This window comes from Lontra canadensis, unplaced genomic scaffold (genome assembly GCF_010015895.1).
Source record: "Lontra canadensis isolate GAN:19392208 unplaced genomic scaffold, GSC_riverotter_1.0 scaffold74, whole genome shotgun sequence".
Classification (NCBI taxonomy): domain Eukaryota; kingdom Metazoa; phylum Chordata; class Mammalia; order Carnivora; family Mustelidae; genus Lontra; species Lontra canadensis.
The window spans coordinates 3189564-3212932 of NW_022631068.1; the positions used below are offsets into that span (position 1 = coordinate 3189564).

The window sequence follows — 23369 nt, forward strand, 5'->3', positions numbered from 1 at the left end:
ATTTCTCTTTTATTTCTCCGGTAACAGAGTTAAAATGGCAGGAGGTTTTTCAGGGAGTTAACATCGCTGTGTTTACGCAGTTTCATTCTTTTCCATTTCTTAAGGAAACAAAAAACAACCACCTCAAACTCAATTAAAAGGGAGAGAGAGAGAGAGAGAGAGAGGAAAAAAAAGACACGGCATAACCAGGCCGTGACCCCGAACAGCCCTCCCACGCCTGCCTTCCAGATTTTTGTCTCTTGTGGTCTGTGGCCTGACTGGGGCTGGAGGCCGGACCCTGGACAAGATCCCAGCTGTGCGCCCCTTCCCCACCTCAAGGCCCCACACTGTGGGGGCGGTTGGGGGTGTGTGGAGGAAAATCTTGGGGTATAAAATCAATGTCTAATGTCTCGATCTAGTTCTGGGTCTGTCCCTAGTTGTGTGACCCTGGGAGATTCACCCCTTCTCTGGGCTTCGGTTTCCATACCTGGGGGGAAACAGAGGTTCAGCTCGACCCTTGGGTTCTGTACTGCCTTATGGAGCCCTCGTGCTTTCTCAGAAGCAACGGGTGTTACCAAGAGCTCTGAGTCCTTGGTATGGAAGCTCTGCTTGTCCCCATTCCATACCCTGGGTTCCTTCTCAGATTATTTCAACATAGGGTTCCACGAGTAAAAACATGTGAACACCACTGGCTTAGATCTGAGGAACTGGCCATAGGGAGTCTATCGGCATCCACTCTGGTTGAGTCCCCGTTGTTGGATGTCTCCATTGGAAGACACAAGGTTTATCCTACTGCCAAGAAGACAGGGGCTAGCCAAATGGGTGTTTAACAGCTTGACAGTGGGATGGGGCTGTCCACACAGCACTGTGTAAATGGGACAATGGACTCCTTTCCTAGCTGGGTGACAACGGACCACCCCTAGCCAAGACCACGTGAGGCTAACAGTTTTTTGTCCACGTGCTTGCTTGCCCACTGGACAAACATCTACTGAGCTTCTTCTGTGGCCTGGATCACCGGTGTGGTGCAATGGGCCCAGGTCCTGGTGACAGCTCTATCTGGTTCCTCCCAGGTTTCTCCTTCTAGATGCTGACCTGGCGCGGCTCCCCACGTAATGTGATCCAGACACACTCCTCACAGTTCCTCAGGTGAGCTCACCTACTTGCTCTGCGCACCCCCACCCCCCATGTTTTGTACCTACTAGTCCCTCCGCTCGGAACATCCCTCCAACCTCCTGCTCCCCTCCCCTGCCCACCCCCCCACACTCTGCCAAGTTAACTCCTCTTCACCTTATAGAACTCACATCACATGTCACCCCTGAAGCTGGTCCTCCCCTGCCACAATTTTCCTAGTATGCCCTGCCTCTCAGTACCACCAGCAGCAACAATACATCTGGAATGTGGGAGACCCTGCTCGAGTGCTTTATGTATGTGTGACTGTCTTCCCTCATCACAGTACTCCTATGAAGTCGATACGACAATGACTGTCATTTTATAGAAGAAGATGAGGTACAGGGAGGGTATAAGACTCTGCCCTGGTCATTTAGCTAAGAAGTCATTGAGGCATGTTCAAACCAAGGCAGATAAACGGGCTCTGGCTGTGGTTTGTAAAATTATTCACTGAATATCATCTCTCCAACTTGTCTGTAATTTCCACAAGGGCAGGAGTGGAGTCTGGTTTGTTCATCACAACTGTCCACAGCATCTAGCAAAGTCCTGACAGGTAAGTCGACAATAAATATTTCTACCAAAATATTTGTGTGCAGGATGGTAGGCCAGTGTTAACCACTCAGTTTTCTTACCAGATAACTGGGGATGACGATACCTTCCTCGAAAAGCTGTGATGAAGACTGTAAATACTATAAATGAAACACTCAGCATGGCACCTAGCATCTAGTAGGTGCTCAATAAATGTCAGATTATAATAACAACGTTAGCTCCTAATTCCTGTCTTCAAGAGGCTCCCAGTCTCATGGGGAAGACAGACCAGTGGATACACGCCCATAATCCACTATATTCATTGGAAAATCCAAGTGCTGGGGGAGTCACTGAGCACACAGCTCAGATCCTGGCCAGCACCGTAAAAAGGAAAAACTGCTGCTAAGGATGGGTCCTGCAGGAAGCCAAAACTTTCCACCGTTGAGATGCAGAGGCTTGATTGCTCAAGAGGCGAGGTCAGAAAAAGCGGTCAAAGGGTGATGCAAAATTCGGAAGGTCCAGAGCCCAGAGGTCACCTGGCTTGGCTCTACAATGCATAACCTGCAGACTATGGGCTATTCCTCCTTCTCCTTGGGATTCAGTTTCCCCCTCTGAAAAAGAGGGGCTTGAACTTGAACCTGGTGCCTCTCAGATGTTTCTGCCACCCTCAGAGGAGAGGGGACATGGGTCTTCAGGAGAATAACGGCAAGCTCTCACGATTTTGGACCTTGCTGCTTTGTTTTAAAATTCATGGGTGCTCTGGGTTCTATGCTATGGCATATCTGTACTTGTTTTGATATTAAAATAATGGGCTTTTTCCCCTCCCAAAGCTTTGAGTCAAATTTCTCCTTCAGGAAAATGCTCTACAATTTATCCCGTGGCTTTGCCCTCAGGGGTACACGCACCCCAGTCTGAGAAGCATGCAACCTGCCGGCAATAAGACATCATGCCGCGGTTATAAAAGATTCTGTAAATGAATATTTAATATCATGGAAGGAAATTTCGATGGTATGGTGAAAGGCAAGATGACAAAACAGTATTCCCTCCTTGGCCTTAAAAATTAAGAAAATACAAATGTGCAGATAAGAAGGTGGTAATGCCCACCATAAGATGGGAAGTTAATGTGAGATGCTGCTTGGGAAGCACACTGCATGGCAAACTTCTGGCATACAGGAAGTGCTCAATAAATGCTGGACACGGTAAATGGAAAGAACAGAAGCCAGGTGTTCACAGTGGTTCTTTGGAGGAGGGGGAGAGGAGAAGAGGGCATTTTGTTACTGTTTATATATTGTCAATTTCCTCCGATACATAGACACATACAGTGACATGTAGATACATAAACACACGTGTGCCCAGATACATACACACATATACACATACACACGTATTTATATATAGTGGAAGAAATATTTAGAAGAGGGATCACTGCTCCGAGTTCGGACACCACGAGGCCTCATTAATACTCCTAGATTCGGGGCGCTGACTGTCACACCCGTCCCACCTAAATGCATGAGGTGGGACATGAGAGCACGAGAGTGTACGCAGCTCTGTGACCCACCCAGCAGCATAACAGCCACTCCCAAGACAGGCCCCCTGATGATGCGGGGTCACCACTTTTCTGTATAAAAGACGGCAGGTCGATTGCCTGGCACCTTTCGGGGGCTGAAGGGGAACTGCAGGCTGGCAGGACCCTGTACGCCCATCTCAGAGAGAAAAAGTGAAGGCTGCTCTTCTGTTTTGTTTTGTTTTGAAATCCAGAGGGCACCTGGCAGTGAATCCAACTGATGGGTATTCACTGAGCACCTGGGAGACGTTGTTACCTTTCAGAGCAGGCTTTACCGAAAAATTGTTCTGGGCAGAACGCGGACGCTTGATTCAGGAAGATACATTTTCAAAAACACAGTATATCGTGCATGTCGTTTTGGAGGGGGTCCACAGACTCTACGTTAAGCACCTGTGATCTCGGATGCAGGGAGCAGAGGTCTGTGAGAGAAAGCAGTGGAAGCAGGGGAGGTGGAGAACAGGCTCGGGAACTGTCTCTCTTTTAGTCTCTGTTCATTCAGGCATGAGCCCAACACACACAGATTGGGCACCAGCTGTATACTTCTCCGAGCCCTAGGCCAGGGTCCCAAGACACAACAGTGAACAAAACAATCCCTACATGCAGGGACCACCGTGGTCCTGGCCACGTTTGTCCTTTCGGCTTCCGGTCCCGCTCCTAGAGATTATAATGTCAGCTCTCGCCCTTGCCCTGCTCACCCTGCCACTCGCTATCCTGTGGTGGGAGCGGGACCCCTCCCCGGGCTGGCTCCACACTGTTCACAGAGTGCTGCTGCACACGCAGTTGCGTTGGCTTCCCTGGGCAGCCCCGTGAGGCAGACATTAGCATCATCAGCCCCGTTTTGTCGGTGAGAGGCGGCTGTTTGTGTCAAAGGCTGGCTTTTCAATAGTTCACAGCGAGGTAGCTGCCTTGCCACGCGTGAAGCCCTGACTCAGAGGCAGCTCGCTGGCTGACGACGCTGTTAGGCAGGGCTCCTCCCGGGCTTGCCTCCTGCGCAGGGTGGAGGGGAATTTCCAGGCTGGCAAATGGAGGCTGAGAGAGGTCAGATGGCTTGCCCAAGGAAGCCAAGACCTGGGATTCAAACCCAAGGCTTCTGGACACAGAGTGATCTTTCCAGGCTTGCCCGTTTGCCATACTGCTTATCAGGAGGGGTCACTGCAGCGAAGGAGGGAGGCTGTGAGAGCCTGGGAGGGAGGGAGGGAGTCCCTGTGTCTGGCGGAATCCTGAACCCCCACGGGCTGCAGGGGTGGGGGTGGTAGTGCAGCATTTGTGCCTGACCACCCCCTCCTCCCGGGCTGATGGCTCCTCAAAGGCTACAGAGTTGTGGAGGGAAGAAGCCGGGAAGGCAGGTGTTTGGGATCCCGGCCAAAGCTCTAGGGACCCCGGGTAAGGCCTGCAAGCAAATAGCCTTCAGATTTTACCCGGGGCGTGTGGAAGCGCTGTGATCCCCCTCCTGTCACCTAGCACCTGAATCCCACCATTAAACTCTGCAGCTACTGTGTGCCCTGGGGCTGGCGCCGCCGCCTGAGCTCCGGAACCGTGGCTGCTCCTGTCAGTGACTCATCCTTGGAGCTCACGGGCTGCCAGCCCACCGGAACTGGAGCAGAAGACTGGCTCAGCCTGTTCCTGTTTACATGACAAAGGAGGTTCTGTCCCATTCAGCTTTTCTTCCTTTCCCAAACACGGCCAGGAGTGACCTCCCAGCCATGCCCACATACTCTCAGGGGCCCTGACCAACAGAGCAGCACACTCAGTCCCAACCTGGCCTTTGGAATAAGTGACAGTCAGAGTCTGACAGGCCCCGAGGGGCATCTAGTCTAGTCTGCTAATTTCAGGGGGAGAAAGTCAGGACCAGAGAGGGGAAGGGGCTTACTCAGGTCACAGAGCTGGGAAGCAGTAGAACTGGGATCTGAACCCAGGTCTGTGGGCTTCTACTATCCAGGATCTTTCTGTTATTCCACAGAAGGATCTGGAAGCCCTACAGAGGACAAGCCAGGGCAGGCCAAGCAAGCCTATCCTGAGGTTTTGCTTGGGTAAGCCCTAACTATAGAACCAAGGGAAGTAGGGGCCCCCAGGGGATTTGCGAAGGGATAGAAGAGTCTAGAAGGAAGAGGCCCAATCAGCCATTTATGCCACCACAATGATCACACTCCTCAGCCATTCCCCGGGGAAAGGGAAAGCCTGGCCTTGATGGGCCAGAACTCTGTCCTCCCTGGGAGGCTAGAGGTTAGCCTCCATTTTCTGCTACCTTTTGGGAGATATGTAGCAGGCAAACTAGGAGTCAGAGGGGATGTGTTGCGGGGTAAGGAGATTCTCCAAAATAATGTTTTCATTTCACAAACATTCACCAAGCACCTGTTCCATGCTCTTGGGGTGTTTTGTATCTTGATCCTAATGGTGACCAGCAGGACTCCTAGGTGTGAGAATAGCCCTGACGTGTGCACACGCGTGCACACACACCCCCACACACATGCGCACATACAAATCTAGCCCCACTGAGCGAAGGTAAACTCATGGTGGGTGTGGGTTCTGGAAGTGGGCACTGGCTCCCTACAAGCCGTCTGCCTCCTCAGTCCTGCGGATCAGCAAGCAAGCAGGCTGCCACATTCACAGAAAGAGGCAGAGAGATGGCAAAGAACCGGGCTGGCCTCAAGTACCTGCTCTCGCATGGTAAGCTGGCTGAGGGTAAGGCCCAAGTCTTCCGAGCTGCTGCACTCCCCTGGCAGGATGGGTTGCAAACAGGAGACTGACTCTGGCATACGAAGATTCTGGACTAGCACCTGGGCACCCACCATTTATCACCGTTTATCAGCTACCTGACTTAGGTGGGCGGCTTACCCTCTGTATAACGTGATTCGTAGGGTGGTTTTCAAATGTCTGTGAATTCCTCCACAAGCTCCTGTTGCTGGGTAGTAGAACCAACGTCCCCTTCCCCCACCCACTATCCCCAGACTGGATGATTGCCCTGAAGATGGGAATGTGGGAGATGATGATATCTGACCCTTGAGACTAGGTTAGAAAAGTCCATTTAGCTTCTGTGGCTTCTCTCTGGATGCTTGCTCTGGAGACTTTCAGCAGTCATAGGAAAACATCTAGCTGCCCTGAGGCTGCCTTGTGGAGAGAGACAGCAACAGAGCACACGACTGAGAGAGAGTGAACGCATCAGACCTAGTAGGTGCTCAGGAAAATCTGCGGACTGAAAAGCAGCTCTCAACTCAGCACACAGGCCAATGCAGTAGGAGGGGACCTGCTCCGGAGGCCCTATGGGATAAATGAACTATCACATGTAAGGGACTTTTGTGTTTCAAGCTGATGTTCTGTGAGCTCCCCTTAAGCAAGGTGAGAAATCTGTACCTCAAAAGAGGTGGGGGGCAGCTCTAGTATGCTTTCTGTCTGATGCAGAATTCTCCAGAACTTTCCTCAGTGACTTGCTTCAAGCTAGGGACCCTGGTTCTCAGACTTCCACAGAGTGCAAGCTCGTGGGTGTGAGGTTTAAGTCACACAAGCTCTGCTTCCTCCAAGCCAATTCTCTTAACCAGCCTACAAGACATGGCGCCAAGCACCCCCATGACTGCTTTACCGACACCAACTCATTCAGGCCTTATAACCATCACAGGAGGTAGGTAAGGGGAGAGTCCTCTTTCACAGACAGGAAAACAGGAGTTTAGGAGGTTAAGTGACTTGCCCAAGGCCATCACGGCTCGTGGAAAGCCCAGCCAGGCCTCAGACCCAGGCAGCTGGGCTCCTAACCAGACCCTGTGTGGCCCATCCCTGGCTGGATCTCCAGTACTTCTTCCTCCTGCCTATCAGGGGAAGTCAGTTTGGGAAAGAGCTGCGGCCCATTCTAGAACACAGGGGACAGGGGTGACCCCGGAATGGAGGGGACAGGCCTTCTCCCATCAGCACCATCACACCGCAGCATTGTGGCAGGGTCGGGGGAGGTTCTTCTAAGGGCAGGGTGGGCAGAGAAAAGTAGGCTTGGGATGAAGTTCCCAGAAGTCTGGGAACTCAGGTGTCCCACGCTCAGTCTGGAGAGGACGTGGTGGGCGTGGGGTGGGCAGGGGGTGCTGGAGGCTGTGTACAGACAGCTGAGAGGCTGTGCTGGGGAAGGGGGCGTGGCAAGGGGCAAGAACGGGACCCATGTGTGAATGCTCTCAGTAGGCCGACTTAAGTAACAAGAAATCTCTCTAGAACCCGACTCTTGGGTGCTATCTTCCCATCTCCCAAAGTGGCTCTGTTTCCAGGGAGGTAGTTTTTTGTAGTGGCTCTTGGCAAAAGTTTAAGGTCACACAAACTTTGGTTTGAGGCCAGACTCTGCTGTTCACTACTTCTGTGACCTTGGATAAGTGACTTACTCTCTTCTCTGGATGACAGATATGGTAAGACTTGTTTGTTGGATATTGAGGATACCATAAAGTAAGACATGCAAGGCGCTTGGTCTGGTGCCCGACACATGGTGAATCCTTCATAAACAGTAGCACAATTTAGAGAGGAGGAGTAAGAGGGGAAGGGAGGGGAGAGTGAGGGAGAAGCAGCAGGCAGGACTTTCCTTTCATCTGCCAGGTGAGTCCCCCAGGGAAACAATGGCTGCCCTGACCCCATGTGGGCAGAGGCTGTGAGCTGTAGGCTGGCAGCTGGGGTTGGAGGATGGAGTGGGCATGGGCTGAGGGTGGCAGGAAGGGGGGGAGGAGTAGTATTGTCTCTGCCAGTTAATTAAATCCAGAATGCTAACAAGCATTCAAAACAAAACACAACTCAAGTAATCTTTGGATGGGATATAATAAAATGGTTCTATCTGAAATTGCAAACAGCTTTGCGGCTGCAAACAATGGCTTAGTTTTTCGTGTCTCTCCAGAGCAGAGGTCCAGAAGTACGAGGGTGAAAAGGGTCAGTGAAACTCTGAAGGTACACCTCCCCCACCCACCCACCCCGGGTTCCCATGCTCAGAATTAAAAGAACAGACAGAGAGGCCTTAGGGTATGAGAAGTCTAAGTGCCTTAGACTTCAATGCAAATGCATGGGGAGGAAAGGTCAGACTTGAGAGAGCATTTGGTCTACCGCCCATTTTACAGATGAGGAAACTGAGGTTCAAAGGGTGAGAGGCAGAAACAGGACTGGCACACATGTCTTTAACCCTCTCATTCAGTTCTTTCTCATTACGCCAGCATGGGAAGCTTCCCAGGGGCTGCCAGTGGGCATCTGAAGGGCTGAAGCCAAAGGCCTGAGTCCTGGCTTGGGGTTCTTTGGTGGGCCCTGGTCAGTGCCCCCAGAAGTATAGGCAAGTCCGGTGGTAGGAAGGGAGCAGGAGCCACCCGAGACTCCCCAGGACAGCGGCGCCCTCACATCTCACGCCTCCAGAGGCCGCCATCCTGGGTCGGCCCTCTGCAACCGGGGAGGCTCATGATGTTGGTAAAGTGTCAGAAGACAGCAATCATAGTCCTAGGTCTGCCTCTCCTGAGCTGTGGGGCCCTGGGCCTCTTATTGACTCTGTGGGCCTCTGAGGCCTTCTGTAAATTCAGACTGTGACCAGGGGTCTCCAAGGGCCCTGCTGGTGCTAAAGACACACCTATTTAAAAAAAAAAAATTAAAAAAATTTAATTCAATGGTCTCCCCTTTTTCTTAGGATAAAAACCAAACTCTTTGTCATGATCAGCAGTAAAGACCCAGCACACATTGGCCCCTGCTTATCTCCGTAGCCTCTGCACACACCACCTTACTCCTAGTTCTCTCTGTTCCAGCTTCTTCCAGATCCTCTGCGGGAAGCGGCCTGGGAAGCAGAAATCTGGAAACCAGTGGTTCTGTACCAAGAAATTCTCACACAGTCCCTAAGAGGGTACGGAAGTCCATGCTGTCTGTGGTGGGGGTGGGAGAAGTGGGGGGGATCAAAAGTACAAATTAAAATACATGCACACAAAATCTCACCACCCCTTCTGCAAGAGCTCACGGAGACGAACAAAAAACATACACTAAATACCTTAGAACACATTAACTATGGGGAGGAGCAGTATGGCAGTGGCAGAGAAAAGAAAATGAATAAGCGAACAAACCCAGAGAGGGGCCTCTTGTAGACCAGTGGGGATAATGGAACCACACACATGAATACCTTAAATGATCATTTCCCGCCTCCCAAGGAAACAGGAAACAAAGCCACCAAGTTGTAAGTTCGGTCAAGTCCTGATGGCAAAAGACCAACAGCCAAGGGAAGGCCCATTATCTTGTCTGGTCCCAGACCTGGGAGTGCTGGAGAGAGGGACATGGCTCTTCTGACCCTAGGGCAGGCTCCGGTGGCTTGGGAGTCAGCACCCCCTGTAGGGGGAAAGGCTCATCGTCTTGGCTGAAGCAGAGAGAGCCAACTGCCAAGGAGAACCCCCCACCCCCACCCGAATCTTCTCTTTTCTGAGCAACTTCACCAACATGATATCTGAGTCATTGTGTTGGCTTTCTCCAGGGAGTGAAGGGGATTCCAGGGCTTGGTAACTGTCTCCACAGGTGCCCTCACAGGACTAACTAACCCCATGAAGATCCTGGGGGTTGGGTGACCCTGAAATTCTGGGTCTGCCAGGATGGGCCACCCAATCTGGAGGAATGCGAATGACCCCAGAAGGCCTCCATTACCCTCAACTACCACTCTTACCTGGCAAGGACTGATTAATATTTTAGGATGGCTAATCGTTTTTTAAATGATTTTGGAAAATATGAGGGAAAAAAGCCCTCATAAAAGCAAAAAGGAAACTCAAGTCATCCATAATCCTACCACGCTGAGAAAGACACTGGTTTCCTTTTGACATATTTTCTGGTATTTTTTCTTCCTTTGTGGGTGGATTTTTTTCCCTCATAAATCATTCTGTGTATAGATGTATCCTTAGAATATGTCTCTCTGGATTTCAAGGGTTCAACTTTTCAGCAGCATGGCAGGCGGCCTCCAAGGTGCTCTCATGATTCCTCCTCCCCACCCCCACCCCCTGTGGTGTTCACACTCTGCCACCACACATGTAAGAAAAGCTTTCTTGGGCCTCTTATCCCAGCCCAGCACCAGGTGAATACAGCTAAGTGAGTGACCTCAGCTGAAGCCACACGAACAGAAGAAACTCCCAGTAGAGACTTCCAGGACCCTCTGAATCATGAGCAAATAAGAGGCTGCCGTTTTCACTCCCTAAGTTTTAAGACTATTAGGTAGTGAACAGATTGACTAAAAGAAGACGTTGGGACTTGAAAGGAAGAAATGAGCTCAAATGGAAAGATGAGATTTTTGTTTTAGTGGCTGAAATATTCTTTTTTTTAAAAACTTATTCATTTATTTATTTTGAGAGGGAGCAAGAGCGGGGGTGGGGAGGGACAGAGGCCGAGGACAGAGAATCACAAGCAGACACTGTGTCCAGCAGCTCAATGTGGGGCTTGAGTCTGTAATCCTGAGATCATGACCCCAGCCGAAAACAAGAACTGGACACTTAAATGACTGAGCCACCAAGGCACCCCAAGATGAGATTTTTTTGGAGGGTCCCTGGGCCAGGCAATGTGAAAGGGGACAGCGTCTGCCACTGCATATCTTAGGGATATACCAGATGTCCATTTGTCTGAAAGACCTTTAGCATCAACCTGTGTTGAGGTAGACAGCCTTTCTTCCCGTTGTGAAGACTCTTTGGTCACATCACACTCCAGGTAACTCCCTAGAATATCAGAACCATTTCCATCCTGGTGAGTATCAGAACCACTTCCATCCTGGTGAGTATCAGAACCACTTCCATCCTGGTGAATATCAGGACCATTTCCACCCTGGTGAATACCAGAACCATTTCTACCCTGATGAAGGAAAATGAGTGACCCTCTTCCCGTTCCGCCGCCTGACTCAGCACGTAGACAACACTCTTGCCTGTGTCTGTGCTGGTTCTATGAGGTGCCAGGTCTGTGGCAGGGCATCAGGAAACATCCACAAAACTATCCCCTCCACCCCACTGCTGAAGGACTGTGCTGCGACTTGATGCCTGGGCCCTTGGGAATATTTGAAGGCTTTTCTGTTCACACTCCATATCCTGGAGTGATCCTCACCATCACTGCTAGCTAGCATGTATGGAGCATTGTGGAAGAAGCACTTAGCTTGCATCAACTCATTTAATCCTCACAAAATCTCTGTAAAGATCTTATCATGGTACCACCTCATTTTAGAGTGAAGAAGGTGGAACTCAGAGCACTCAGATAAGTTACCCGAGGTCATGCTGCTGATCTGTGGCAGAGATGGGATTTAAACCCAGATCGGTCTGCCTCCTCAGAGCATCCCAAGACTCAGCTAGATGGGTTCATCCCTCCATATCTACCCTAGCATCTGAGAAGAGTTAACCTCTACCATCACTGATGGGTGGGTACCTGGGTTGGTACTTCTCAATACAAAGGTATCATTACAGAATGCTCTCCAATTAGGATTCTTAGCACATCCAAATGGTGTTTTGTTTTTCTTTAATTTCCACTCTGAAGACTCAAGACAAAGACACTTCACTACACCGCTAGCTGCAATAAACTTTCCTAAATGCACTGGAAGTTTTGAATGAAAACAGAACTCCAATGATACAAAGAAAGAGAAGTCAACAGAACCTAAGCTGCTCAGTGTCAACAGGGACAAGGGACCCCTCAACAATACAACTATATCCAGGCCGTGTCTATCCTGTCTCCTGCACTTGCTCCGAGACCAGTCTGAACCAGAGCTAGGTACCAGACCCAGACCAGAGTCTTTGTGAGAATGAGGGTTAGTAGATGGGGGACAAAGTCCATTAGGAGGTTAACCTACTCCTTAAAATGCTTTGGTAGCTGGTTCCTAAAGATGAACCAGAGCCCTACTCATCCTTCAGGTCACAGGTGAAAGGCCATTTCTTCCAGGAAGTCTTCCCTGACTGCCCTCAAGATAAGGCTGATTAGGGGGGCACCCTTCGCTGGTGCTCTGGCCTCCCTGAGAGCAGGCTCCAGGGTCTGTCCTGCTCTTCCCTGTGTCACCATAGCCTGGCCCAGCTGTGGGCACAGAGTGGATGCTCAATAAAAGTTTGTCAAATTGATAAAAGCACTTTTCAATTGGCCCTTGCTGGCTTCTGGCCCAAGATCTTGACTGTGTCATGAAGGGACAGCTAGGGAAGCTGTGATGTGACCCTCTGTCATGGCCAGGGTTAGTCCCTGTGGGATTAGGGTAACAAAGACTTCCTCAGTAATGCATCCCCTTGCGACACCTGGGTGGCTCAGTTGGTTAAGAATCTGCTTTTGGCTCAGGTCATGATCCCAGGGTCCTGGGATCGAGTCCCGTGTCGGGCTTCCTGCTCAAGGGGGAGCCTGCCTCTCCCTCTGTCTGCTGCTTCCTCTGCCTGCACTCCTCCTGCTTGTGCACACGCTCTCTCTCTTTCTGACAAATAAATAAATAAATAAAATCTTTAAAAAGTGGCATCCCCTTTACTTCATAAAAGGCCACCCAGGATGGTCAATGGTGTCTTGCTGAGACCTAGACCTTGTCCCCCTCAAAAGAGGGTCAGCTTGATAACCATGATGATTTAGAACCTAGGGCTGGGCAGAGGGGAGCTTTGAAGGTGCTGGGACTTAGGTGGGAGTGAGTAGGGGAGTCACCAGGAGGCCAGTTGCTCCTATCAAATGGGCAATGGCCTCCTCAGGCCTTCAGTAGTTGCTTACAACCTTGCACAGAGCTGGCCAATCACGAGGCACTTACATCTCAGGGTGGTGGTGACCCTTGCGGCTGCAGACGGCTGTTGGCTGGAGGATGCTGCAGGAGCACCTGTCCCTGAGACTCGAGCTGTCCTTACCCCAGCACCAAGCTCCTTCTCCTCTAGCCACGCCACTCCCTCCGGGGCAAGGAGTCCACAGGACCAGGAGTTATGCCCATGCTCTACTTTTCAGGACACGCTCTGATGACTGGGATTCTAGAGCTCCCTTCCCAAATGTCCCAGAGCCTGCATGGGTACAGGTACACCCTTCTGAGGGTGGACGCGGCCTTCTGCTGGGGTACCTTGAGATTTGAGGTGTGCCAAGGGGCAGAAACTGGGGTGGGATGAGGAGCACATGTGGACCCACAGACTGACGTGCCTGCAGGCGTGCACACAAGGGCCTTCACAGTGCAGGACTCAGCAGAGGGTAGCACGTCACCAGGGCCATGACGATGCAATGATGACGACATGTCATCATCGTTCGCAGCCTGGCCTTGGTCCCTGCCCATGTTAGGTGTGGGCCAGCCTGTGAGCCTGCCCCCTGGAGACCGTGGGAGTGACACTGATGACGTCATGCCATCCATTCCCAGCACCTCCTGGGGCCTTGTCTACCTCCTTCCTCTGACCCGTACCCCAAAGAAAGCTGCTGCTTCCAGGCTGGGCCTGGAGTGGTGCTGGCTGGGGAGGGAGCGGAGGCCACAGCATCAGCAGGGTTGCCTGGTTTCTTGCAAATATGAACACCTACACCCAGAGGCAGGGGGGAGTGTGAGTTTGAATGTATAAATATGTTTGGGTGACTGCGAGCAAGGAAATGAGCAAGCACTTGAGGAGTGAAAGAGAAGAAAAGGAGAGTGACCCCGTGCACGAGGGTGAGTGCACGAGGAAGAAGGAAAATGTATGTGTGCGTGTGCACAGAGTGGGGTGCATGGAGACTGCATGCTTCTGATGGCCTGGGGAAAGGATAGAGAATGGGACGGAAGGAGTGTTCTCGCTGGTGTGTATGTGTCCGTGAGAAGGGGTCTGGCCACGGAAAAGAAAGAGACCTAAAGCCCGAATGATGGAGAAGGCGGATGGGCCTGGAAGATGGCACCACAGAGCAAAGAGATGCAGAGCACACAAGCGGAAGGCTTGCAGGTGCATGGGCTTCAAGTGGGTGTGCACCCGTGGGGCTGCATGAGGCAGAGAGAGACAGGGCATGTGCCTGGGTAGCTGGGTGTGTGGGTCTGTGCATGTGCATATGTGCGCACGGGGCTGGGACAAGTGAGAATGGAGATGAGCGTGTGAGCTCAGGCGGGCGGCGCCCTGGGATATGAGTGAGCGCACCTGTCCCCTGGAGCTGGAGGACACCCCCGGGGCTGTTGGCTGCTGGAGGTGGTTTTCACCCAGATATCTCAGGCTGGGAGGTCTACACGACTAGACGTGCTGGTTCAGGCCCAGGTGACCGTGGCCAGGCATGTTGGCCACGCCGCCCCTGCCCGGCAGTGCGTGTGGGAATGCGTGAGTCACTCAGACAAGGCTAGCCCTCACTCCACCTCGTCTCGCCTGGCGGGAAGACAGCTGGGAGGGGAAGACATGACTTGATGGCTGTATTTTTACACCATCCTTATGCAACAGCTTGCAGTGCCCTTGGGCTCATTCTAAAGGTCCTGCTCCCCAATTCTCTCAGCCTTTATACTCCCTTTTATGTCTAAGTTGCTGCTCAGATCGGTGGTTCTGGCTGTTGAGAATTTATGGAAGTGTCCTTATCAGCTTCTAGAACCGCCCTATTTACAATAGAAAATCACCCCCCAGTCCTTTCTCATCCCTCCTTCTCGGCTTTAATTTCCTCCACAGCACGTACCCCAACTACCATCCTAAACATTTTACTTATTTATTAATTATCTAGCTTTCTCTACAAAGCAAATGCCTATGGATCAAACTCCAGGGACCGTTCTGAGCTTTCCATTTATCCATGTGCTCCTCCAACAACTCTACGTGGTTGTAAATAGTATTCATGCTTGTCTCTTGTAACTGGGAGGCACAGAAAGGTTAAGTCGATTGCCCATGATCACTCCCAGGGGTAAATGGTGGAACCAAGCCCAGGTCCAGAGTCCCTGCTCTTTATCAGTGCACCACACTGCCCTGTGAGGATGGACATTTTCTCAGTTCGGTTCACTGCTAAATCTTCAGTGCTTGCACATGTGTCCTGCGCGGGGATTCCCTCCATGAACAGTCATCCAGGGAGTGAAGAAATGAGTGAAAGACTCCCCTGGACATGCAGGACAAGATAGGCACTTGCTTGCAAAGAACTCGAAGTCCCGCGGAGGAAACAGACAAAACATGATTACAAGATCACATTGCAATGGCATCGTGCATGGGAGTCCCGTGGGGCGTCTAACTTGCCTAACCTCTGGCAGGCAGGGCTTTCCGGAAGAAGGACACAGATGGAGACAGGCAGGGTGACATTGCCCATCTCCTCCAGACTCCTCCCCAGGGCAGACACACCTTAGCGCTTCTTGCCTCTGTTCACACAGTGCCAGAAACTGATGGTAGCTCCATGGCGACAATGGAGGCAGAATGGGGAAGTGACCAGGAGCATGGGCTCTGGAAAGAGACGGCACGGACTGAGTCCTCACTCTACCAAACACCAGTGAAGTGACCTTGGACGGACTCCCTCACTTCCCTGGGCCTCGGTCCTCTCATTTAGAAGATGGGGACCGGAAATGATCGCAAAAGATGGGGACTGTGAGATGTACATGTGAGTATTTAGAACAGTGCCAAGCACAACGAAGGGAACGTGTTCGCCCCCCACTGGAGATAACCAATATTCCTCTTCCATTCTAAGCTGGTTGCTGGTTTTCAGGGAGGGTTGAAATTTCATGTATTATTACTGTAGTCTCTCTCTTTGTGGTTCCAGGCCATTTTTTCAGAAGCAGCTCAAAGCAGGGCAGGGAGGACATCTGTTTTATTTACCACTAGATTCCTAGCACCTAGTATAATACCCAACATGTAGTGGGGACTCAAAAAGTGTTTGTGGAATGAATGTCTGTGTAATTATATCCAATCCTTGTAAGGATAAATACTCATATTGCTGTTGTTTCCATTTACAGATAAGGATTAGAGGCCCAGCAGGGGTAAGCGACCTGTCCATAAACACAGAGCCTATAAGCCAGACTCCGATGCCAAAGCCAGTGCTCTTTCCTTCACACTGTGCTACTCCCCACACTCCTATACATCATGTCCTATTTCCCGTGGGTTTTTTCTAGCCACTAGGCCATCCCCGGTCATAGAATCATCTCTGAATTCTATGACTCATATCTGAATCACGGAACATTTAATAGTTGAAAGGGACTTTTGATGTCATCTCGACCTCCCACCCATTGTGGAAATTTCCTCTCTACTGTCTATCCAGATAATATTTGAATGCCTCCAGTGATGGAACACTCATTTTCTTCCTCTTGAATTATCCAGTTCCATGACTGGACCACTTTCAGATTCAGAAAGAAGGTTTCGGAGACTCCTGGGTGGCTCAGTCAGTTAAGCATCTGCCTTTGGCTCAGGGCATGATCCCAAGGTCTTGGGGTGGAGCCCTTGTGTTTGTCGGGCTCCCTGCTAAGTGGGAGTCTGCTCCCCGCACCCCGTTCATGCTCCCTCTCTCTATGTCAAAATAAGTGGTTGCGTCCAAGCCAACCAAAGGGAAAAAAAGATATAAATAAATAAACAAACAAAATCTTAAAAAAGAAAGAAAGAAAGTTCTGGATCCCTCGCGCCAATAGTCCTTTTTTTAATTTCTATGTATCAGGTTTATGCCAGATTCTTAAGAGACACAGAACAAATCTGCTGCCCTCTCCATAGGACAGCCTTTCATGTATTCACAGACAGCTCTCACATCCCTTCGGAGAATTCTGTTCTTGAAGCTAGCTGTTTCCCTGTCCCCACCAGGCACCTGAAAGATGACACCCATCCTAGACCAGCTAGACAGGCCTTCCAAAGCGTTTTTGAGCAATGGTACCCCCTACTGGATATGGCGTGAACTGCACCGAAGGACTCCATCCCTACCCGGAGGCCGGAGGAAGCATCTACAGCAGCTGGAGCCCTGGCTCGCGGTGGGAGCAACACAACCACTTATTTTAAAGAGTCATCGCTTTAGAGTGACACCTACTTGTTTTCAATGTCTGTCTTAAAGAGTGTCACTGAAAACGCTACTACAAGCTTCCTTGCCAGTCATGAGGTTTCTGACAAGCTAACCTTGGGACTTTAAAGTCAGCATTCAGAAGGCTGTTTCGGAACCAAAAGGATTGGAAGGGAAGAGGGAAAGGAATATTGTGTCATGGGATCACGGCAATTTTTTTCATTTGTCTTATATCTATCGTTCTGCAGTGAATATTTGTTATAAGAAAAAAAGTTTTATGAAAAGAGAATGAATACTAAAAACGTCTCCTAGCCTCCTTTCCTTTATTCCTCCATGAGCAGGGTACCTGGTCTACAGCTGGGACACACTGCCACCCCAGAGGCAGGGGCAGAGCGGGAACATCTCTGTGGTGACTGACGGCCAGCCAGGCTCCCCATGAGTGCGACCAATCAGCCTCAAGCGGTCCCATCAGACCCTCACAGCCCAGGTTTTCAACAGGCCAGGAGCTTTCTCCTCATTGCCCACCCACCCTTGGTTCATGCCACATTCGGGTTGTCCATGTTCCCTTGCCTTACCTCCTTTTTTTCTTTTTTTTTTCTGCCTTACCTCTTGAAGTCTGCCCAACACACTGCTGGTCACGGCCAGGGCCCCAGCATCACCGGACTCCCCAGCTCCTCAACCCTCTCTCTACCCTCCCAGCATGCCCCCAGCTGCCTGCTCTTCCCTCCCTGGGAGCCCAGAGCAGCTTCAAATGACAACAGGTCATGAAAGATGATGAAAGACATCACAGATTAGAAAAACAAATCCTCATTTAAATGGAGACCTTGTGAGCAGCCAGTCACCCCTCCACAGCAAGTTCACAGCTAAGCGGGCTCGACTTCGGCTGGCACCATCTGGGGCTCTCTCTGTGCACGGGGAACTCTGGGGACCCTGGGTGCCTGGCAGACTCACCCGGCAGCCTCTCGCTGCAGCACATGTCCAGGGCCCCTCCCTCGGAGTCATCGGCTGGGGGCTTCTCTCTCTCGCTCCTGCAGATGAAAAATGCCAGATGACACTGGGCAGCAGGGATCCAGGAAGAACGCTGAAGAAGGATAAAAAGTCTTCTTGTTCACACTGTGTCCCTTGGAATAACCCTACCCCATGGTGGGGGGAGGGGGCGAGGAGAAGGACCAACCTACGGGAAGGTCAAGTTGCAGAGGCAGGAGCAGGATCCTGCAAGGGTTTTCCCCATGCAATAACCACCCTGTCATCACCATCATCCCCTCTGCCATGGAGGGAGGCTTACTATGTGCAAAGCACTTACACACTTTATCACATTAAGTCTTCACAGTGATCCCACGGATCACGGATCAATCAGTAGGCTCAGAGGAGTTAAGTAACTTGCCTAAGGTCACACAGCTCATTAGGGCAGAGCTGGGTATGAAATTACAGTCTAGGACTCCAGACGTATGCGCTCGCTGTTGTGTTATTCTGCCTCCTACTTCCGGAGGGTTTGAATCATAGGTGAGCAAGAAGAGAGGTCTGGGTCACACACAGTCTGTGCCCAGCTCCTTAAGGCCTGCAAGTACCTTGTGCTTCGGGCAGTAGAAAGTGGCCTGCAAAACTCTTTTCCAGAAATAGTTAGAAAATGTGGGTATATATATATATATATTTGTGTGTGTGTATTCTAAATGTTCTATTTCTTTCTGACATCAGAAAACCCCCTTTCTGGCCAATCAGGGCACCTTCCAGGACTGTAACAGGGTCTAGCTTTTCTCCTTTACCCCAAAGCTGGAAAAAGGTTGCTGGAGATCAGCCAGACCCCAGGAAGTATCAGCAGAATAGACACACCCTGGGAGAAACTGGGTAGCTCACAGGGGTTCCTCTACTTTGGAAATGGCCTGATGTGCAAATGTGGGTTCCAGTGGCCCTGCCTGCCCTTCATGTTCTAAATCCTGGCACAAGCTGACCGATCAAGGGCTAGACACACCATCCAGGCCACGGCAAGCAGATCCTCTCCCCTATACTTTTCAAATGCATTCTGGAGGGCCTGCAGTCTGTGGATGCTGGCTCTAAATCATGGTAGCCACAGTGTCCTGGAGAGAAGGTCCAAAAATATCTGCTGCTATGGTCCTTGGGACTGCTTCATTCCTGCCCATCCTGAGTCTTGAGTCTGTCTATCAAAACCATGAGATGCCCCAGGATCCTGCCAATAAATTCCAACATTTTAGGTTATGCCAGTGGGATCTGATCTCTGAAATTAGTAACCCAAAGAAACTTGAATACAGCACTGCCAGCGTAATACTTCCACGAAGTCTAAGAGGTCAACTACCTATTGGGTATGTCAACCCACTATTTCTGCCATCCTGCCTCTCAGACTGGTCCTGAGGCCCTGTTAGGCCCAGCTGCAGACCTGAAACAATTAAGGATAGACAAGCAGGGTTAAGGGTGACTCTTTATATCCTGACATCTTCTGCTCTCAAATGGCATTGCATTATTTTATCTTTTCCTCACACCAACTGGCAGGGGCTCTGAGGATCCCAAACCCTGGAGTCCAGCTCTTGCAGAGAGAAGGCTGCTATCTTCAAGGCCCTTTAAATGTCTCCTGAATCCTTCTACTTTTCTCCCTTTCCACCACCTATATCTTGGTCCACACCAGCCTCTCCTGCCTAGATTATTCTGGCAGTCTTTTAACTGCTCTCTGGCATTCACTCAGGCTGGCCCCTAAAACATTCTCCATCTGGTTCTAACACATATGGCTTCATAGGTTGTGCAGTTTACAACTTGCACAACTGGATGGGACAGGCCTGAGCTAGAGATGATGGTTTTAAAAACTCACCGTTTATCAAATAACTTTCTTTAAAAAAATACTTTAAGTAAAAAATACTTTAAGTGGCATCCTACTGCACTTAGAACAAAGACAGAAATGCTTTAACATGCTTTACTAGGTCTTGCATGATTTGACCCTGGTATATCCCTCCAATCTTATTTCATACCCCCTTTCCCTCTGTGCTCAGCACCCTAGCTGCAATGGACAGGCTCTTTTCTCCACAGTGCCCCTGCACATGCTCTTCTCTCTGCCTAGAGAGCCCCTCCAGCTCTACTTCCTAGTACTTTTTACTCAGAGCACTGGATACAGTTTGAAGTTTCATTTTCATGTATGCTATTGTTTGATTAACATTAGACTACAAGCTCCATTTCTGTTTTATTCACCACTGTACCTTCAAATCCTTACACAGTGCCTGGCTCAAAGTAGGTGTTAAATAAATGAATAAACAAACAAATACTCATTCAATCCGTTAATGTTGTCCTGACCTTCTTGAAAGAAACATCAGGAACCTCAAACATGGCCGCTCTCTGAGCTGTCCTGCGGGCAGGTCTTTGTGAAGCCCCCTGGAGCCCTCCTCCACAGCTGTTGTCTGGGGCAGGCACAGAATCACACATCTGGAAGGCCCCTCTTTTAGGAGAGGAGGAAAGGTGGAGAGGCACAGAATGGAGGTCTGCCCTGCTCCAGGCACCATATTGAGCTGGTGGCCATGGGGATTGCGACTCTGGGCTTTTTCTCTCTATCATAAAGAGCAGGCCGGCTGGAGGGCAACCCATGAAGGCTGGCTCCTGGCTGGGTGCAGAAAGGTGACCAAGGTATCCAGATACCTCTGGAAGGGGACCCATGTGTGACTCACAGCTGCTTTCACACCTTAAGCCTCCCAGGCCCCAAGCCGTGTTCAGAATAGCTCAGCACTGCATGTGTGCGGCGGACTCTATAAATAAGCTTCCTAGAAAATGACTAATTTCATAATCAGAAAAGCAGAAAGAGTAGCACCTCTCATCTGTAGAGGAAAATGGAGCAAGAGCCCGCCGCTTGGCCTTGTAGTTGAAGGACTCCAGGCAACCCGAGCCCGAATCTGCATGGCTGGGCTGTTCAGGGAAGGTCTTTGATGAGATCTCCGAAGAGAAGAGATGGTCCATTCAGGCTGGATGGAGAAGCCCAGTCTCTGGACACCACTCTCTCCTCCCCGCCAAGAGCAGAAATAGCTGTTTGCAGACGACTCCTGCAGGCTCCCTCCTTCTCCTCGATTTCTAGGAGCTGGGCAACGGGAGCAGAAAATGCAGCAACTTGCTGGGCTGGCCCCCTACTGCTGCTCTTAGAACCAGAGAACCCCAGAGATGAGAAGACTTGGAGATCACCCAGCCTGTCCCTCCCTCACTGACGGAGACTATCTGGGCAGGGACAGAACCTTCCCAAAGCCACTGCCTCATTCAACAAGGGTTTGTGAGCATGGCACCGGAGCTGTCCTAGGAATACAGTGATGAACCAGCCAGGCCCCTCCCTGCACGGCTCCCAATCGTCTAAGGAAGGCGCGTGCACACACACACATTTGCGTGCCCACACGCACACACATACGCGCGCACACACACAAGGCTGCTCCTGCACCTGCTTTAATCAACGTCTTCATGCAATACCTTGGGGTGCTCAGCTCAGATTGTGGTGAGTGGGCAGGGTATGCGGGGGGGTCTTCTGCAAGGGGAAGATAAAAGCTGGTTCTTAAAGGATGTTTCTAGATGGATAAGGGGTCACAAGGGAAAGACCCTCCTTCACAGGGCAGACAGCGAGAGCAACGGAGAGATCTGAGATGTATGGAACATTTGGTGCCAAGTGGGGGAGCAGGCTGGTCAGTGGGTGGGAAGCAACGGGGGCCAGGCCTCACTGCCAGGAATCCTGCCTTCCCCAGTGGGGTAGCTTTCTTCCACTTGACCATGGGGCTTGCCTTGAACTGGGGTGGCACAGGCCCCTCACCCGTAGCCTGGGTGGGAGAGGTCTATTATAGGAAGGGGAGGCCAGTAGCATGTGTTTGAGGAATGGACACTAGACCTGGCCAGTGGCATGGGATCTGGTCCCAAACTACTCCTTTTCCTAAATTGTGGTAAAATTCACCAAAGAGAAAAATCCACTATTTTAACCATCATGAGAGTGCAAAATCTTACGGTATTTAATACATTCACAACGTGGCACCACTGCTCCCACTCTCGGGCTCCAGAGCACTTTTATCGACCCAAAAGGAAGCCTCGGACCCATGAGGGAGCCCCTGCTCACTGTCCCCTCCCCTAGCCTCTGGCAGTCATTCATCTGCTTCCTGTCCACATGGATTAGCCAGTTCTGGATATTTCATAGAAACGGAATCATACGCCATGTGGTCTTTGTGTCTGGCTTCTTTCACTTCAGCATGTTTTCTAGGTGCATCCGGGTTGGAGCACACATCAGTGCTCCATTCCTTTTTATGGCTCGACAGCATTTGGCCAGGACTAGTATATTTCTGGGTGGATAGACTACCTTTTATCCATTCATCAAGCCATGGATGTCTAGGTTGCTTCCACCTTCTGGCTATTATGAACAGAGCTGCAACCAACCAACCTCTCCTTTAAACTCTGCCCCCAGCATTCTCATGACTGGGTAATCTTTTCTCACACGGGGCCCCTGAAGCCTCATCTATCAAATACGGTGGTCAGACCCCTCGCAGCCTGAATGGTATCTCTATCACTTGTTCACAGACATGCATGTGTGTGTGTGTGTGTGTGTGTGTGAAGGTAAGGTGGACCCTGCAGCTTTTCCACCATTGCTGGTTGCTGGACACTGGGCCTGGACGAGTCTGCCTCATCTTTCCAGAACTCATGGCTAGTGTTGGGTCGGGGAGGGTGTCAGAGGACAGGTACAGGCTGCAGGCTGGGTGACTCAGCATTCTAGCAGAGCCCCATCTGGGATAGGCTGGGAGCACCTCACCTCTCCCTGGAGGGTGGGGGAGGGAGACAGGTGGGTGCTGTGAGGAGGTCATGACAGTTTTGCCCAGGACTAGTATAGAGAATTGGTTAAAGGTTTTGGGAGGGAGGCCAAGGAGCCTGTGCCCTCTTCCTGGGCAGGTGAGGGGCTAGGAGGGGCTAGGATGCTGAAGCCTTATTTCTGGGTATGAGCCTGAGCCCCCAGCAACCTCCTGACCCAACCCCAGGCTGACATGTCCTCTACCTTGGGCTTCACACTCCTGGGGCTCTGAGCCCCTGAGACATCTCCCCACTGTCACCATGGAGCTCCTTCTGCCCTCCCAGAGCTCTGATCCTACCAAACATCACTATTCCCTTAATCAAACATGTATGCTCCTCTATTTCTAGGTCTTGTTCATGCTGCTACCTCAACCTGAAATTTCCTTTCTCCCTCCTGCCAAATCTTACTCATCCTCAACATTTCCTCTTCCATGGAGCCCTCCGTGATTTCCTGGGGAGAACCAAGCTCTCCCATCCCCGGGCTCCCCACACTCCTAGCTCACTACTTCTATTTGCCTCTTGCTTTGTTCTGTTGCTG

General features: G+C 50.9%; 1 protein-coding gene across 4 annotated transcripts in view; it reads right to left on the reverse strand.

Moving 5' to 3' along the window:
* PTPN5 (protein tyrosine phosphatase non-receptor type 5) overlaps positions 1 to 23369 on the reverse strand; it is a 53300-nt gene that overhangs the window by 13673 nt on the left and 16258 nt on the right. For 2 of the 4 annotated variants that reach the window (XM_032881189.1, XM_032881193.1), the window contains exons 2-3: positions 20841 to 21104; positions 17990 to 18066 (exon numbers count right to left, since the gene is read on the reverse strand). In XM_032881189.1, the coding sequence (XP_032737080.1) occupies positions 17990 to 18066; positions 20841 to 20986 (223 nt within the window). In that variant the 5' untranslated portion in view covers positions 20987 to 21104. Of the gene's footprint in view, positions 1 to 17989; positions 18067 to 19007; positions 19082 to 20840; positions 21105 to 23369 lie in introns of those variants that run through there. The other 2 variants (XM_032881191.1, XM_032881192.1) reach the window with 2 other exon arrangements.